Source organism: Nilaparvata lugens, chromosome X, assembly GCF_014356525.2.
Source record: "Nilaparvata lugens isolate BPH chromosome X, ASM1435652v1, whole genome shotgun sequence".
Classification (NCBI taxonomy): domain Eukaryota; kingdom Metazoa; phylum Arthropoda; class Insecta; order Hemiptera; family Delphacidae; genus Nilaparvata; species Nilaparvata lugens.
In genome coordinates, this window is record NC_052518.1 from 105,408,008 (window position 1) to 105,426,763 (window position 18,756).

General features: G+C 30.6%; 1 protein-coding gene across 6 annotated transcripts in view; it reads left to right on the plus strand.

Moving 5' to 3' along the window:
- The window catches only part of LOC111045483 (anoctamin-4), an 87,960-nt gene that overhangs the window by 35,062 nt on the left and 34,142 nt on the right, over nucleotides 1–18,756 (plus strand). For 4 of the 6 annotated variants that reach the window (XR_005573281.1, XM_039442953.1, XM_039442955.1 and 1 more), the window contains exons 3-11: nucleotides 982–1,152; nucleotides 2,746–2,915; nucleotides 4,086–4,277; nucleotides 5,351–5,449; nucleotides 6,127–6,207; nucleotides 8,631–8,660; nucleotides 11,096–11,238; nucleotides 15,275–15,374; nucleotides 16,248–16,355. Coding sequence is in view for 5 of the 6 variants with exons in the window: in XM_039442953.1 (XP_039298887.1) it covers nucleotides 982–1,152; nucleotides 2,746–2,915; nucleotides 4,086–4,277; nucleotides 5,351–5,449; nucleotides 6,127–6,207; nucleotides 8,631–8,660; nucleotides 11,096–11,238; nucleotides 15,275–15,374; nucleotides 16,248–16,355 (1,094 nt within the window). In the remaining variant the exon portion in view is untranslated. The remainder of the gene's footprint in view (nucleotides 1–981; nucleotides 1,153–2,745; nucleotides 2,916–4,085; nucleotides 4,278–5,350; nucleotides 5,450–6,126; nucleotides 6,208–8,630; nucleotides 8,661–11,095; nucleotides 11,239–15,274; nucleotides 15,375–16,247; nucleotides 16,356–18,756) is intronic. The other 2 variants (XM_039442954.1, XM_039442952.1) reach the window with 1 other exon arrangement.

An 18,756-nucleotide genomic window follows, 5' to 3' on the forward strand; every position in this document is an offset into this window, starting at 1 on the left:
GGAATTTGTGGGGTTGTATTTTTTTTATATCATGCAGACCTTCAAAATGGAGAAAAATTGTTGTCACTCCTCAACAAACGATCGCAATTATATCGAGGTAATCGTGAAAAATTGATCGAGATCAATGTGCACCGCACAGAATTGCAAATGATCAAATTATTTTCGTCTACAGTATGCAACATGCTTGTTGTAATTAAACTGTATTCTTTCTTTCGCAATATTCTTCTAATAGCGTCTAGACAGTTTGGAAAAGGCGCAAATTTAACATTCGACAACAATTTACATTTCGGAAAACGCTAATTTTCAGTGAAATTACAGCTAAAAATAAAGATTTTCACGATTGGGAACCACTTAATGAGTTTGCTTCTCGACTTATTTTGAGCTAATTTGCATGAATAATTTATTGGAATGCAACCGGGTTTTCGTTGTTTGTGAGGTCACACAACGCAATCAATTACATCAGCAGGGTTTAAACTGGCTATAAAATGAACAAAATACGAAAAACTGAATTAGTCTGTAAACTGAAACGGTCCCATAAGTTTCTCTCTCCAAACGCAGTCAATTGTAAGTTTAGCGTCCCTAAAACAAGAGTGTTCCCTAACATTATTCAAGACTAACTTGCACTTTTTGCAATTCTATTTGAGAATAGTCATCAATATTTGAGAAAGTGTCAGATGTAAATTAGAACAGTCAATTTTATTTGAGAAGTTGTCACTTGTGATATTCAGAATAGTCATTTGTATTTCCGTGCTCTGCAAGAGTCTAATTGAAAACTTGACTTACTGAAATCTTGAAGAATTCAAAAGAGGCCTATTAACATTCTTGCTAAATTAAGAATCTTTATGCACAGTTTCAAGATAATCAGTTGAGTAGTTGAGACGTGATGATGCGTCATTCGTGTATTCCCCATATCCCGTACATGTATAAGCCAGTTTTTTTATTATATTAGATATTTTGTTATTAATTGGCACTTTCCAATAGGAACTGGAATTGAGCTGACAGCCACATCCAGCCAGCAGACATTTGAAGAAAGTCTACCAACTGAAGACGAGTTTACCCCTGAAGATATGACCAATATGGAACGACATCGAGTGGCCGCAATGCCCACTAATCTGCCAGATGTGGATCACACTCAACCCGCTAACACAAAAGGTCAGTTCAGAGCACAACAGAGAGCAAACAATATTCATATTTGTCTCTGGTTCAATGCAAAGGGCAAGCATTACCTGTGACTAAGTGGCACTTTTTACGGTGGCAGTTCCTACGAACCCATTAAGCGTGGCGTTTCGCACGAATCAAAATTCAATCGCAGACTTTCTTACCTGTGCTCAACTTGTAGGCCTACATGTTACGGTTACTTGTGTCTTGAAGTATCTGTTACTGTTATTCGACTAATATTGCACCTGTATAGATGTTATTTTTTTGCTACTATAATCTATTCTGCATCTATGGGTGGTAGTGAGAGAGACGGTTGTCAAGTCTTTCATATCTCGAATATTTACGATCAGTATATATTTAGAAAGTTACAGGACTATTTTTGTAATAGGTTGGAAAGTCTATGAGTATTTTTAGAACATCCTGTCTATTTCGAAACGTTCATGGCTTATAATTTATATACAAAAAAATATAGAACCTACAGAGGTTGGGAAGTTTATGGATCGTGGAAGTTGATAATTGAATAAAAGGCAAACCAAAGCCCGATTCTGAAAATTAATTTGTATTTCTACTTACATTAGGAAGCTAATACTAGCATTATGAAAATATTAGGCTATTCCAGAATAAATCAAGGAATCAATAATTTTCTATAAAATGTACAGGCTAAAACAGACATGTCTGAAACAGTAGAAGTAGAGTGGATAACATTTAGTCTATTTCTCATTTTTAGAAGTTTTAACATAGAGAAACAATAGCATAAGTTTACGCTATTGTTCCTTTATGGTTTTAACTAGAGGGAAACCATAAATTTTTATGAATAATGAGCATTATGTTCAAGTTTGGAATTATAATAAAGACTATATTATTTTATAGTGCTTTTATTGATTTTCATTTTCATTCGAATTCTCATTTATTCATCAATACTCTACTATGATTAACTCGAAAGAAGAGACTTCTTCAATAATTTTTTTTTGTGTAGTTGAGAAGTTGATATTGTGGTAATTATTCATATTGAATAATTTCTTAGTCTTTTTTCATTCAATCTTCAATAATTCTGTGGCTATTAATCATTGTAGTCCTATTAAATAATTTCTTAGTCTTTTTTCATTCAATCTTCAATAATTCTGTGGCTATTAATCATTGTAGTCCTTTATTATGGAATAAATCATCACTTTTTTGTCATTATAGACTGACTATCAGTCACATTTCTTCAATAAATGAATTTATTCACTTACTGTAACAACGAGATCAATCACCAATTTGACTGATGGAAAAGAACATTGAAGAAATAATCCAATTTGATTCTGTTTTATTCAAACATTTAGAACTGCAAATCAAACTGGATCAAATTGGTGTGTTATTCTCTTCATAAGAAATAAAAATGCCGCTAATAATAATTGGAGTATTTCAAAGCCAAACAAACAGATCTTTCTTAAAGAAGCAATAAATGATAAATAACATAATAGAATAGACAAGGGGTTTGTTGAGAAATCTATTTGATTCTAAAATAATAGTTTTAAGAGAAAGTGCTATGAAAGAGTTGAACTGATAATAGCATATCAATGAAACCATCAATTTATCACATTATAGGACGGAGAATGTTGAATTGGAATTCGTCGTACTTCCATAATATACCAGGCACGCCCTTGCCTGACAGTCAACCAACTGATTCAAGCATTCCTATAAGTGAAAGCGAAGAAGATGAAGTGGAAGATACAACGGGGGGTCTTGCAACTATAATCAACTGTGAAGGTGCAAAGGTAAACCACAACCCTCCATTTATTGTCTAATTTGTCCAATTCATTCAATCAATTTGAATAATAAATAATAATTAATCGTGTAGTCCGATAGTTCCATTCACAGCATTTTTTGAATATTAAATAATAATTAATCTCGAAATAGATCGATAGCTTCATTCACTCGTCATATAATTATTACACAGTTATCATTAATATTGCACGTGGGAAAAAGAAAGATTATCCAACTGTAATTGATCGCAAAGATTGTTTCTAATTGATAAAAACGTTTGGTAGGCTGTAGATTTCTATAAACGGATATAGTGATTCTAATTTTATCACAGCCAGTTTATTATAGAGCTTATTGTACTGGTGTCTCATAACATCTTTGCTATTTTTGCTCTACAAAAATATCCAGGTGATATTTTTTTGTTCTATATTTTCAATTCCTTATTTGTTTTGATACGCGTGTACTGTCATTATTTGGTACACAGAATAGAAGTTTGGTAGGCTATAGATTTCTACAAAAGGATGTACTAAAACTGGTGTGATTAATTCATCACATTCAGTTTATTATACAGCTGATTGTACTGGTATCTCATAATATCTCTGCTATTTTCGCTTTACACACTTTTGTAGATATTTATCTAGGAGATAAACTTTTTCACTATTAATTTCAAACTTAAATTTAAAAATACTCTATGCACTTGCACTTCACAATATTTTAAAACACTCCATAAGTTTTGAGTGAGTTTAAACTTCTTAGGAAAATGTCAATACCAAAAGTAATGAAAACTGCAAATATTCAAGGTGAAACAACCACATAAAGTCACATCAACTAAAATTTAAAGATGAACATTACTCATGAATTAATTTATTTTCAGAAATAATTCCCCAGACTTGTTGTCATTGTGGGGAATATTCACTATATATCTAATGTTTCTGCTGCTGTATTACTTTTTTTTGTGAATAAAGATCATTTGAATTTGAATAGATGTTTTGTGTGTGAGGTTTCACGGGATGGTGACAGCAGATGTTTTTCATACACTCAATTCTTTTTTAGGGTTGTGTGGCAGAGTCCTAACTCCGTCCTTAATAAAAGCAATCATCCAATTAAATTACTATTGCAACTCAGTTTTCATTACTTTGGTATTGAAATAATTATCCTATGAGTTGAATAGAATTTTGTTGCAGATACCTGATAAAGATAACCTATTCTTCCGAGATGGCAGGAGACGGATAGACTTGCTTCTTGTTTACGAGGAGGAGGACATAGAGGAGGTTGGGGTGTTATCAGAACAGGAAACTGTTTTTCAAGAGACAAGAAGACAGTTCCACAAGAGTCTAGAAAAAGAGGGTTTGGAACTCGAGCTTGAAGGAAAGCAGGTAATTATTTCAATTTTACTACAATTTGAAAATTACATAAAAATATTGAAATAACATAATTTAATGGAAAGAACATTTTAGATTGTTCTCCAGCAATATTATACTGAGGTCCATGTTATGACGGCAGTATTTGATTAACGTTGGTGTTATCATTGTCTATCATTCGACAAAGCAGACAGCTATCCTCTCTATAGAAGGCAGTGGCAAGGCAGAGAATCGGCAACGCTGTTCTCCCATCTTACTCATGAAAGATGTTCAACCTTTCATCTTGACTTAATAATGTTATTTTCCATCACCAACTGCTTACAATTAAATCACTTTTATGTTATTAAATAGAACGACTAGCACGGATTTTTCAATAAATGAATTTATTCACTTACTGTGTATATAAATGTGAACTGTGTGAATTTATTCACACAGTAAGTGAATGAATTCATTTATTGGAGAAATTTCACTGCTAGTCGTTCTATTTATTGAAAAAATTGATTTGATAATGTTAATAATCTCAATATTTTGTCACAAATACTTGGTTTGCGACTCATTTCAAAACTTATCTTCAAATTTATTTGACTTCCTTCTGCTTAATAGCCAGCAACTATAATTTATTTATTTATTCTTACAATAACTACATCAGGAAAATGAGAGGGAGAGGAGAAATAAGTTAACCTTGTCCTATTCCTCTCCAAAATTTAGATAAGGTTGTATTATATAGAAAATAATATAGCATAAGAAGATTTCTAATGTTATAGGTAGTTTATATTCCAAACTTCAAGCCGATTTTTTGTTAACTCAAGCTGATTACTGTCGACTACTGTCTATTACTGTTTTGTTGGGAGTGTGAGAACGACACAGTATGAAAGACTACAAGCATCACATTTTATAGCTTGACGAAAAACAACTACTGGGACTATCAGCTTGAGTGTTGCACTATCAGTGCAATTTGCTACATAAAAGCCCTATACTATGAGATATCTTCTTATGCTATCTTTTCTCTAAGGTTACACATAGTGCGAAATAGGTTCAATGTGAAACGTTATTGTGACAAAATATAAGTTGAAGTTACTTTTTTACAGAATTCTTTCGATCAGAAAACATATTTTCTCAAGATTCATGTACCTTGGAAAGTGATGAGGCGAATGGCGGAAGCAGTCAATTTGAAAATGCCTACCAAGGTATGCAAATGAAACTTTCATAAATAAATAAATATGATTTTATTGCCGTTAAATTCTTAGAACAATAGGCAAAGTCAAAGTCATAAAAATATAGTATTAGAGGGTTTTATAGAGTTTACATATTCTCATGTACATTGTACATTTCCTGTGTCTGTATTTAAGAAAAATTTATAGTAGATTGAAATTCAAATAATTTTAGTATATCATAAGATTTTTTCAGAATTCAATACCTAACACTCAAAGGAAAAATATACATATGTACGTACAGTTTACATATTTTTATGTATATTGTATATTCCCTGTGTCTGTATTAGGTACAAAAATTCCTGTTATGAGTTATGAATTTGAAAATTGGGAATAGCCTGAACATATAGATTTATATCTATTTTTGTAATATATATTCCCAGTGTCTCTATGTTCCAGTAGTATTGTGCACCAAGCACAGTATAGCATATTGTAATATACTAATACTGTAGAGTAATACCAATAATAATAGTGTAGTAATGCATAATATTATTGAGATACAAAAGTAATATAGTGAGATATCTTTTTTAAGTATGATAGGCTATTCACAGTGTAATTGATTAGTTTGAAGAAGCTCAAAAGTTGAAATTATCGTGAGCAGTTATCTTCAAACTTTGTTTAATGTTTGTCGATGCCTTGCCATTTATTTGCAGACCTTCAAGCGCATAATACGAGCAGATTCTCCTGACGATGACTTAAACTCAGATTCAACCTCGGTTAATAGACACAGACGGGTAAAACTAATCTCCGATCCTCGCTTGTCTCATATCTATCAGTGCTTTGGCATAACACGCTTTGCGCTACATGATTTCTATCGCCTATTCCTACTCATGCTCATAACTGGTGTTTTTCTCTCTCATCAAATTCTAGCTTAGTTGAGGTTTCTCACGATGATACAAATTCAAACATCATCAAATAAGAATCCTCAATAAGAAATAATCCCAAATAATTATCAATAAGGATTTTTTCTTGAAATTGAAGTACATTATTACAGCTTATTACAGTTTCTTGAAATTATAGTTACAAAATTGATTGGACTTGGATGGACATTTACCTTTTAGTGGTTATGTAGTATTGAATAATTTTTAAATGAAATGAAAACATTTTTTATTTGGCAGAATTAAGACTTTATAGTCCTCTCTACAACTCAACATTGAGATTACACAATAAAATCAAAGTAACAGTAACCTGAATTCAAAATTTTCAGCTCATTTATATTTTTGGACAGAAACTGAATTTAACCACAGTAAGAACATAACCTATTTTTATGGACATGCTATTATATATCAACATTTGGGAACAGGATAGTTTTGGGCTCTGCCTGTTGTTCTTTCCTGATCATATTCATATTATTTTTAATTGTATTAACAAATTAATAAATAAATAAACCTAAAACAATAATTCAAAATACAATGAATAATATAGTACTACAAAAATAAAAGCATAGTTCAAACAAACCAATCAATCTGCATTCATGCCTTAATATTTCAACAATTAAAAATAAAAATATTCAATTATAATTTAATATATAATTTTGTATTATAACCTGATTATTAAAAGCTCTACTCATTGAATAATATTCTGAATGATGTGCATTTTTTCTATTGTATTCCATCATTCATGAATCCATGAGTTCATACTGAAGTATAAAATTTATCTTGAAAAACAATGGTTTTAAATTTTGAATGTAATGTTGTAACTTCATTAGAGAATCATATACTTCAAATTTGAACAATGTTCTTTAAATTATTAAAAGATATAAATCTTATAAATAAAGCTTTCAAATTCTAAATAAAGTTTTTAAGAAATAAAGGGTACTACAAGATTTTTATATTGTTTTTATTAATAAAGTTTTTTAAAAATAAAGGGTACTACAAGATTCTTATATAGTTTTTATTAATAGGTTCAAAGTTTTTGTCTGAGTGTGGTGTACACATACTTCCTAAACTTTTTCGTGTCTATATTACTTGAAAGCTCCCACATATTTCATTATTAGCTACTGGTAATACTTGCTTATAAAATAGAACTTTCATTATTACAGTTTAATAACAAGTACGATTTTTGCCATCATAGACATCCACTACACTCACACATCATCACAACACTTACATAACTGCTTCCATAGCCACTGTAGTGAGGTCCACGTTATAATCACACAATTTGATTAACATTGGTGCTGCTCTCCTTGTCTATCATTCCACGAAGCAGATAGCGCTATCCTTTTCTAGCTCTGCAACGTTGCCAGATCGTGTTTTAACAATGTAGAAATATAACTTATAAAAAAATATTCAATTTATGAAAATTAATTATTGAATCATTGAAAAATATTTTTTCTTGATGAATAAAATATATTTGATTATTTTGAATAAGGGTGAACAAATAGTATTACATTAGATATACCAGTATCAGCTATCTTCTGTAGAAGGCAGAGAATTGGCAACGCCGTTCTTTTATCTTTTTCCACTGCCATTAAATTGTATGTATGAATGTATGTATTGCGTGGACCTCTCTATAAGTATTTGCGACATTCAACATGGTGGGGCATTTTCAAATCATACCGTAGCCTACTTGTACAGTCCATTGATACATTGCTTACTCTTAAAGCTTATTTGCATGCTATTCAACATTATCTGACAATAATGCTATTCATCATTAAAATTATTACAAATTGGCTACATTATCTGAAATCATGCTATTCAAATCTGACAATTCCTAATATAAAATCTGTCATATTTCTATACATAGATTCTATAGATTCTGAAATATCTCTGAAACATACGAATAATTATTGAGTACTAGCAGATAGGCCTAACCCTATCAGGGGTCTAATTGACGAAATCTTGACAAACTGAATACTTAGGCATACCTCGTATTACTCTAGGTGAATAAATAAATCTCCGAAAAAGGAATGATTGATGTAAGGCGTATTCACCCAGACTAATCTCAAAATCCTGGATCAATATTTGATAATATTACAGTTAGTAATATCGAATTTAAAGCGTTTGAAGATTCAAGATCTTATTTATATTACAGGAATTTTGTTGTAATAAAGTCTAGTCTTTTTCCAGCCTTATTTAACAATGTGATCACTCTACAAAACTCTACTAATTTATTCAAAAAGTTTATTAAAAGTGATTTAATTATTTATTTTTTCCAGAGGTTTGTGTCAGTATCAGTCAAAGCATGGGTAAGTTTCATACAAGAGTTTCATTCACAATCTATAAAATTATTCTTATCATATAAAGTGTAATAAAATATCAACTTCCCCACCAGAAATATTCACAAATAAGACATTCCGTTTGATTATCAGTCACCAAATAATTTACATATCAACTTTGATCAATGAAATGATATCGTATCTTATAGTTTCCAATATGTGACATTCTGTCATCTGTTCTATTGAAAGCAGAGGAAAGTTTAATTAGAAGTATACTATGAAGAGAAATAGTTCAAGTTTCGTTGAGTTATGCATGTATCGTGCGTTCCATGAATTATTTATAAACTAGCTGATAGTTGATTTTTCATTTGTAATGATAAATTACTACAATTGTTTTCTTATGCACATTCAATGTTATCTTGTCATATCCTCAAAAAGTACAAGGAGTCACTCAGTTTCATTCACCCACCACATTTGAATACGGTAACAAATAGTGAGTAGGTTTTTGATTTTGTATTCAAATTTTTTAAATAAGTGCAATATTTCTAAAGTTTTTAATTTATTGTGATTCATTTAAAGTATAAAATCAACCTTCAAAATTCAAAATTTTAAATCATCATTTCTGGACCGAAAATCAAGTGATACGAAGCAGTGTGTGACTATATAACCTTATCTTTTGGACAACATTAACATTTTATCAAAATTTTTGGAGAGAAATAGTACAGGCTTAGCCTAGTTTTTCCTCCAATGTCATAATTGTATTATGATTATAGTATTTTATACAATAAATAAAATAAAATAAAATAAAATAAAAATAAACTCCATCTGTATATAATGGTTCAGAGATTATGTGTTGAAGTTAATTTACAAAGCTTATTGTACTCAAGCAATCTGCATTTATAATAATAATAATAATCGTACCTATGGCTAATGGCTTTTATTGTTGTGGAATCCCTGATCTGATCAGAATAAAAAATTCTGGAAAGAAACAGTGTTGGGCTAAGCCAGTCTGTAATCATGCATATGATTTGTGTAACATAAAATGTATAAACTTGATGCTTTTGTAATTTGATGTTAAGTTAATTTGTGTGCATCGTTTTAAAAAAAATAATTGTTTGAAATTGGGACATTGATTTTGAATCACACTTTATAATAGAATAAAGGTTTTGATAGTACTATTTATTGTGTTTAAATAATCTGTTGCCCTAAAAATAAAGTAAATATTGAATCACTATATATTTTCTTAAAAACAATGGGCCATATGAATAAAGTTGAGCATTTGCTTATACTTCTAAAATATGGAGCATTTGCTTCATTTTCTATGAATAAACGTGAGCAAAACCTTTTGCTCATGCTCATCAAAAAAATAGTTTGAGCATTCGCTCAAAAGTAAAAGCTTTTGCTCAAAATTGTATTAATAAACTAGAGCATTTGCTCAACTTTTGAAGCAAATGCTTCAAAAGTTGAGTCTAGTCTAGAGCAGCTTATCAACTTTTGCTCATTGTAAAATTAATTTGTATGATGAAGAGGAAACTATACTAGATACGATCACAACCAATAGTTGAGAACTATAAATCTCTTTTTAGATTCAACCATGATATATCACCATCACATATCACTACAAAAGAATAAATACAAAAGTAGTTACCTGTTATAAAGATAACCATCACAAAATAGGAAATGGGCATTTAAGAAGATGAGAGTGTAGAAGATTATAAGAAGGCTATTGATATTATGAGAAAATGCTAAAGATTATTATAGAGATGCCATTTTTTTCACGCTACTATTTCAGAATTCTAAACTCAACTAACCTAAAACTCTATTCATAAATAGAAAACAGAGCAGACGGGAGACGACGCAAACACAAGGGGTGCACCCTACTTGCATATTTAGCGCTTCCGTGAGCTATGAAAACAAAGTAAGGCTACAAAAGCGAATCAGCTAATGAAAAATCTTTGAAATACGTGAGCATTTGCCTCCAGAGTTCAGGAGCATAAGGTAAGAGTATAAGGTAAAGCTTATTCATATAAAAATTAGCAAATGCTTTTGCTTCTACCTTTTGCTCATGAGCAAAACCTTATGCTCCATTCTCTTGCTCATGAGCATTTGCTCTGGTTTTATTCATATGGGCCATTATCCCTAGTTGTAATCATTAGCCCTGAAAATAATTGAATCACTCCATACATGTTATTGTGACATATTCATGACATAACAGCAGTTCCTGTTTGGCTTGAAAATGTGCAATACCAGCACGAAACGGACGTCGCCACATCAAATAATGTGAGTGCTTTTTCACTTGAAAGTTTTATAAAATTTAATAGTGTTAATAATAGTGGAAACAAGATGGATAACCAACAACACATAACTATGCTTGGTAAATAAGAATCACTTCATTTTTAACCACTCTGTATGTAATGCAATATTGTAGAATCCGTATACTTTCATGAATAATTTGTTTTGATCAGGATGCTCAAGTTTCGGATGAGAAATCGCAAGAGCCACCTAAAATTAGCTTCCCACTGCAGAGCGTGTTCGAGTTGGATCCCAAAGTCATAGCCAGGGAGCCATCCTTCCTCGAGGCTACTCACAGTGATACCCACGAGGATCAGTGAGTTTACTTCAATCCAAGTATTCATTAATATTTGACCGAGCGAAGTGAGGTCTAACATTCAAGTCGACGGTTTGGCATTTCTCTTAATGTTTAAATGTTTGAATGTTTAAATGCTTAAATGTTTAAATGTTTAAAGTATAAATGTTTAAATGTTAAATGTTTACATGTTTAAATGTTAAATGTTTAAATGTTTAAAGTTTAAATGTTTAAATGTTTAAATGTTAAATGTTTAAATGTTTAAATGTTTAAATGTTAAATGTTTAAATGTTAAATGTTTAAATGTTTAAATGTTTAAATGTTTAAATGTTTAAATGTTTAAATGTAAATGTTTAAATGTTAAATGTTTAAATGTTAAATGTTTAAATGTTAAATGTTTAAATGTGTAAATGTTTAAATGTTTAAATGTTTAAATGTTTAAATGTTTAATGTTTAAATGTTTAAAGTTTAAATGTTTAAATGTTTAATGTTTAAATGTGTAAATGTTTAAATGTTTAATGTTAAATGTTTAAATGTTTAATGTTTAAATGTTTAAATGTTAAAGTTTAAATGTTTAAATGTTTAAATGTTTAAATGTTTAAAGTTTAAATGTTTAAATGTTTAAATGTTTAAATGTTTAAATGTTTAAATGTTCAAATGTTTAAATGTTTAAATGTTTAAATGTTTAAATGTTTAAATGATTAAATGTTTAAATGTTTAAATGTTTAAATGTTTAAATGTTTATATGTTGCGCATTTACGGCGAAACGCGGTAATAGATTTTCATGAAATTTGACAGGTATGTTCCTTTTTAAATTGCGCGTCGACGTATATATAAGGTTTTTGGAAATTTTGCATATCAAGGATAATATAAAAGGAAAAAGGAGCCTCCTTCATACGTCAATATTAGAGTAAAAATCAGACTATAGAATTATTCATCATAAATCAGCTGTCGAGTTGACTATAAATTGCATGCTATGACGCATGCAATTCAATATCTCAATGTAACTTGGTAAAAAATTAACAGCTGTGTAGACTATAAATTGCATGCCTCATTGAATGCAATTTTTATGCACTATTGAATAGGATGCAAAGAACTTATAACTGCTCGTCTGGGCGCCTATAGTGTGGTCCACGTTATAATGGCAGTGGATAAAGATAGAAGAATAGCGACTCCGAATCTCTGCATTAATTAATTATATTTCTACACCGTCAAAAACATAATTGACATCGTTGTGGACCTAGAAAAGTATAGTACAACCGGCTTTGTCGAATGATATGCAAGGATAGCAAAACCAAAGTTGATCAAATACTGTCATTATAACGTGGACCTCACTATAGATGTCTTCTGGTTTTCTCGCGCTAAATTCCGGAAAGCGTTATATGATAATTAAATCTTGTGTAAGCATGATCTGATCAAATTAGTGTATCAGTGTGGATATGCTTATGGTTTGGGACGTCGTTATAACTGCGCGAGGTCTACTGTTCACAGAAGTACTAGCTATTATTATTAGTCTTTATTTATTCAAGAATTTACATTACTTCCAAGTTTTCGAATCTATCCCAAGTCCGCCGTTTACATTGGTCAAGTTTCCTTGAATTCAAGTTTTGACTTCATATACTTAAAGAAACACTAATAATAATAATGAAACACTGCACTATTGCCTACATATATCACAAATTTATTAAAAAGTTACAAACCTGTTTTAACACCCATGGTTTCATATTCAGTGCCTGACAAGATGATACCATAGGTATTGAAACATATTTGTAATTTCTCAATAAATTAGTGATATTTCTAGACAATAATCCAGTGTTTCATTTAATCAAGTTTTGTATAGAATGAATGTATTTTGCAATATAGACCATTTTATTATTATTGTAGATGTTGAACATGTTTGACTTTTGGATTGAACTTGAATCATAGCATAAGAAGATATTCCATGGTATGAGGCGTGTATGTTCAAAATTTCTCTGTTAACTGAAGCCGATAGTCCTAGTAGTTGTTTTTGGTGAAGCTATGTGACGCTGGTAATCTCTCAAACTGTGCCATTCTTATATTAACACCCAGCCAAAACAGAATAGACAGACATTGGAATTTTGAACATAAACGTCCTATACCATGAGATATCTTCTTATGCTATCTTTTCTCTATGATAGAATTTATAAAAACAACTAGATAAAAATTTATGATGCAGATGAAGAAGAAAACTTTGAGATTAATTAGATTTTTCACTTCATAATTATATACTTTTGAGATTATGAAAACTTTAATTCAAGTAAACTTGACTTCAAGTTTTCAAAATCGCCTATTTAACTCAAACGTTGAAAAAACTAGAATTCAAGGAAACTTGACCAATGTAAATGCAGCTCCAATGGCAATTGATCATATTTAGGATTTGTTAACTACTTGAACTTATCTTCAATACTATTCGAATAGGAAGAGACTTTTACCTTTTTACCTTTATCTTTCATAGACAAATGAAAAATCGTTCATCTTTCGAATTTATCGTTCATTCGTTATGTGAGATCGATTAATTTTGAGTGAAACATTCTCCACTGCCATTGTAACGTGCACAACATTTTTTTATTATTATATCATACTAATGACCTGAAGTCTTTGAGGGCCTTTAGTCGTACTGAGTCAGTGAATTCAGATTTTCTAACAACTGATATTATTATCTCCAATGCTATTGACTGATTCTTCTATCGTTCCAACTATTGGAGAAACTGTTTATAGCTGCTCCATCATTATTTATTCAATTCGGACAATAATTAATTATTGAAAAGGGCCACTACAAACGTACTGTTGTTATTCAGGGAAACACGAAAAGCTGTTACATTTCATGAAACTGCTACAAGCTGTTACATTTTGTACATTGATTTTCAATGGTTATACAATGACCTATAAATTATTATAGTAAAGCCCATGTTATAATGGTAGTATTTGATTAAAATTGGTGTTGCTATCCTTGTCTATCATTCGACAAAGCAGATAGCGCTATCCTTGTCTATCATTCGACAAAGCAGATAGCGCTATCCTTGTCTATCATTCGACATAGCAGATAGCGCTATCCTTCCCTTGCTCCACAACGTGGCTAGAAAGTGTTTTAACAATGTATAATTATAATTAATTTACAAAATATCTAATTTCAATCATGAAAATGTAGGTAATCATTGAAAAATATTTTCTTTTGACTAATAAAATATAATTGATTTTTTAAACAAAAATGAACAGTTATTACATAAGATATACCGGTAATCAGCTATCCTCTATATAAGACATTGGCAAGGCAGAGAATCGGCAATACTGCTCTCCACTGCAAATATAACCTCACTATAGGATAGACCTGGAGAATTAGAGTTCTATTTCGATTGTGTTATTTTTAGCGAATTTCTGTTATCATATTGTAATATCTTGGACTGCCGAACGCGTGTTACCCAAAGTCATTGATACATTTACAGAATGGAGTGAGCAAATAGAATATTACTTCCTTTATTCCTGCCTTCGATAAAAATCAATACATTAATAATGTGCATGTTCATTTATTCAGGCTCAATTTGTAGAATTCTAGTTGTCTTTGCGTGATTCCCGATTTCTACATCAATCACTTTTTACCCGTATTTTGGAATCGATCTGTTATAGATTTTCTATCTCCTGCCATCGATCAGGTTTTTAAACGGAGCATGAGAAATTAAAAACTAATAATATTAGTAGTCTGGTTATTAGAATTGGAAATGACTAAAATATCAGCGTGTATTTTCTCATGCAACCGGGCCATACTATTTTTATTTAATGTTATTTACTCACTCACTTGAGTCTAAGCATGTTGTGAGAGATAAAAATAATGTTGAAAAAAGGTACTTCCATTTTTAATTTTCATGTAAATACGAGAAGCCCTTACCAAGAAATTGAACATCATATTGATATTACAGTAATGTTTTGTGTAATGTGGTATTTTTCTGTAATGAAAAACACAAATTGAACTTGAACATAAAAGTGCTTAATTTTTATGTGTATTTTTCATTGCCATATTGATAGTTTTTCGTTGTTTCAGGTTTGTTATAAAAGATAGAGAAAACTATTATACATCAGCACAACGAAGTCAAATCGTGTGGCAAATTCTTCTTCGAGCGAAATATGACGATGATCAAAAAGTAAATATTACACAAATTTACAATTTATTATTTTTGTTGAAAGTACATTAATTATTCTATTTTATTGATGCACAAACATCCGTATTATGAATAATCGGGAGAGAAACATATGTATAGGGACATAGAGGAAAGACATGTTCCAATTTTCAAGCCGATTTTTTGTCAACACAAGCCGACTACTGTCGACTATTATTATTGTTTTGGCCGGGTGAGAGTGTAAGAACGGCACAGTATAAGAGACACAAACGACAGTATGAAAACATAAACGCCCTATACCACGGCATATCTTTTTATGCTATCTTTTCTGTATGCTAGTGTTGATAGCCACTAGATTATAGTTTTTGATCAATCGACCCAATGTTTGTTCACACTTTACTTGAACATTATTATTATTTTCATGGAATTCACATTAAACCTAATTCATTAATGATAAAATAAGGGTTTAAATTGAAAATAATTCAACAGAATTATTGATTAAAAATGTTGAGACGCAACACAGAAAAAACATTTTTTTCGGATTATTTCAAAATGTAGTGGTTAATTTAAAACAATTAATTTCTAAAACAAATAATAAACCTGGGTGTATGACTCACCTATATAGATGTCTTTCTGTAGTCTTTGACAAAGCTCTACATTGATTTTGCAATGACCTCCACAACCAGTTGGATCATTATAATCAACTATAAATCGGTAGTATGTTTTTTTAATTTTTAGTTAAGTCATTAATTTTGAAGTGAAAAGTGAAATCTTAATCTCATTCTTTTTTGAAACTTTTATTTGAAATATTTGGGAGAAGACAGTTTTGGGCTACGCCTGTTGTCTTCTCCCAATCATATTATATTTGTGATTGTCAATTATATAAATAAATTTCAGGCAGGGATCAGAAAACTTTTGAATAATGGCACATACATCACCGCTTTTCCCCTGCATGAGGGCAGCTATAACCGAGACTCCCCAAATGGAATCGTCTACGATAGAAAAGTGAGTTCATTCTTTACATCATATTGATATTACAGTAGTGTTTTGTGTGATGTGATACTTTTCCATAATAAAAACACAAATTTAAATTGTCAACCACTTTTATTAGTGAAAACCTTATATTGTTAAGGCTGTGTAAAGGCTAAAAATAAACTTTTCCTCCTCCTACTGTCCAAAGTACTTACTTTACTCCCTGAAACATAATACTAAAGTGTCACTTTTTCGCTCTTGGTAGTAAAAAACAGAAAAACTCCCTAGGGAGTAAAAGTGACTCCATTTAAATAACATGGGGAGCATCTCTATTTTGAAACTTTCATTGTAATAGGTTAGAAGGTCTAAGCTCAGATTAGAAAGCATAATAGAGGTGTCTGTCATTGAGTCAACTGAATTCAATACCACAACCAGAAATTTGATTAACTCATGAAATATATGTTTGTATGATAATTATTATATTCTTAATATTAGTAGACAATAAAAATTTATACAATTTTTAAAATATTTTATTCTCTTCAAAATACCAGCCAACAAATATTTTTGATCTGCAATTCAAATCTGAACCGCGTGATCTGGAGTCAGCCATTTTTGGTAGCTGCTCAGCTGATATAATTGTTACAACTTTTGCCAATAGATAGCGCAATCGGCAGTGCCAATCAGACGACCGGTTTTTAGGTTTTAGATTTAGGTTATGTTGTTAGGAATCATTGTCACCAATACGTAAGTTATTAGAATGATTTTATTTGCAGTTTCTATAAAAAAATGTAGATGGAGGAAAAATGTTGTGTACATCACAAGCGAAAAATACTTTTTCTCCCTCAGGAAAATTGCTGCCCTCGGCTTCGCCTCGGCTTCAAACTTTTTCCCACAGGGAGAAAAAGTCGTACTTTTCACTCTAGATATAGAAATAACTATTCTACTCGTGATATTTTTCCAAGTTTTCGATTTGTATATCATCAAAGCTATCAAAATGAAAAAGTTTTCTCAGGAAAACATTTTTTTCCCGATCATTACTTTTTGAGATATGAGCAATTGAAGTTTGAATTGTTGGGACAGAACATTTCAAATTCGGTAAGAGATTAATCCATCAGATTCAGAGGATGGATTCTTCATGGTATTGTTGATCCAGTAAAACAAAAATTTTCTGAAAATATCAGTTTTTGGAAAAGTTATTCAATTTACCAAAAATAACTCAACTAAAAGTTATTTTTAGTAAATTGAATAACTATCTTTAAAATTGATATTTTCAGGAAATTTTTGTTTTACTAAATCAACAATACCATGAAAAATCTATCCTCTAAATCTCATGGATTAATCTCTTACCGAATTTGAAATGTTCTGTCCCAAAAATTTGAACTTGAGGCGCTCATATCTCAAAAAGTAATGATCAGAAAAAAAAATTCCCTGAGAAAACTTTTTCATTTTGATAGCTTTATGATATACAAATCAAAAAACTTAGAAAAATATCACGAGTAGAAAGTTTATTTTCAGCCTTTGCACAGTTTTAAGTAACCACATGATAAAAGTGGTTGACAATTTGAATTCGTGTTTTCACAATGAATTTATTCTGATGTATCCTTCCTTTTCATTCACATCATCATGCTTGGAGAGAGGCATTCATAGAATATTTATATATTTAATGCTGATTAATAATGTATAGGTGCGTTCAGACTTACGCTCTGCTCCGCAATCGAACGTCACTCGAGCAGATCGATAGATGATCGCAGGTCAGGGGTGCCCACAAGGTGGGGGGCATGGCGCAATTTGCGCCATCAACATTTTTGGGGGGGGCATGATTTTTTTATATTTTATGTCAACATTTTGAATCATGGCTGAAAAATCAAGGTATTAAATAGAGATATCCTAATGTAGTTAATTTTAATACTTTTTCCCACCTTTACAATGTTATATTCTGCAAAGTGTAACTCAATATAAAGCATAAAAAATACAATTGATAATAATATGTTGTATGCAGGAATTTTAGTAATTTTAAGCCTATTAGTTTGAAGGTAAATCTTTGAAAAAAATAAATTATAACTTCATCATCCACTATTATTCTGATTTCCTTTGCTTAATTTTAATTTTTATTGGTCCTGTGTTTGAGTTTCCTTGCTGTTGCAACCTAATTTTCTTAAAAGCACAATGATAAGTTAAATTGTAATGTACATTTTAATCTAATAATTATTTAAATTTCGAAGGCGTTTTATGATGATATTAATGTCTCTGAAATGGGAATGCAATTATAAACAACATCGCAAACTAAAAGAATCTCTTCTTCTATGTGAGATGAATGATTTTTGTAAAAATATAATCTTGAAGTAAGATACGTTTGATTCAAAAAATCAAGAAATTTTCGATATTTTTCTCATTTTTACAGTCTCGACAGTTTTTCGATATAAACAGTGATGCA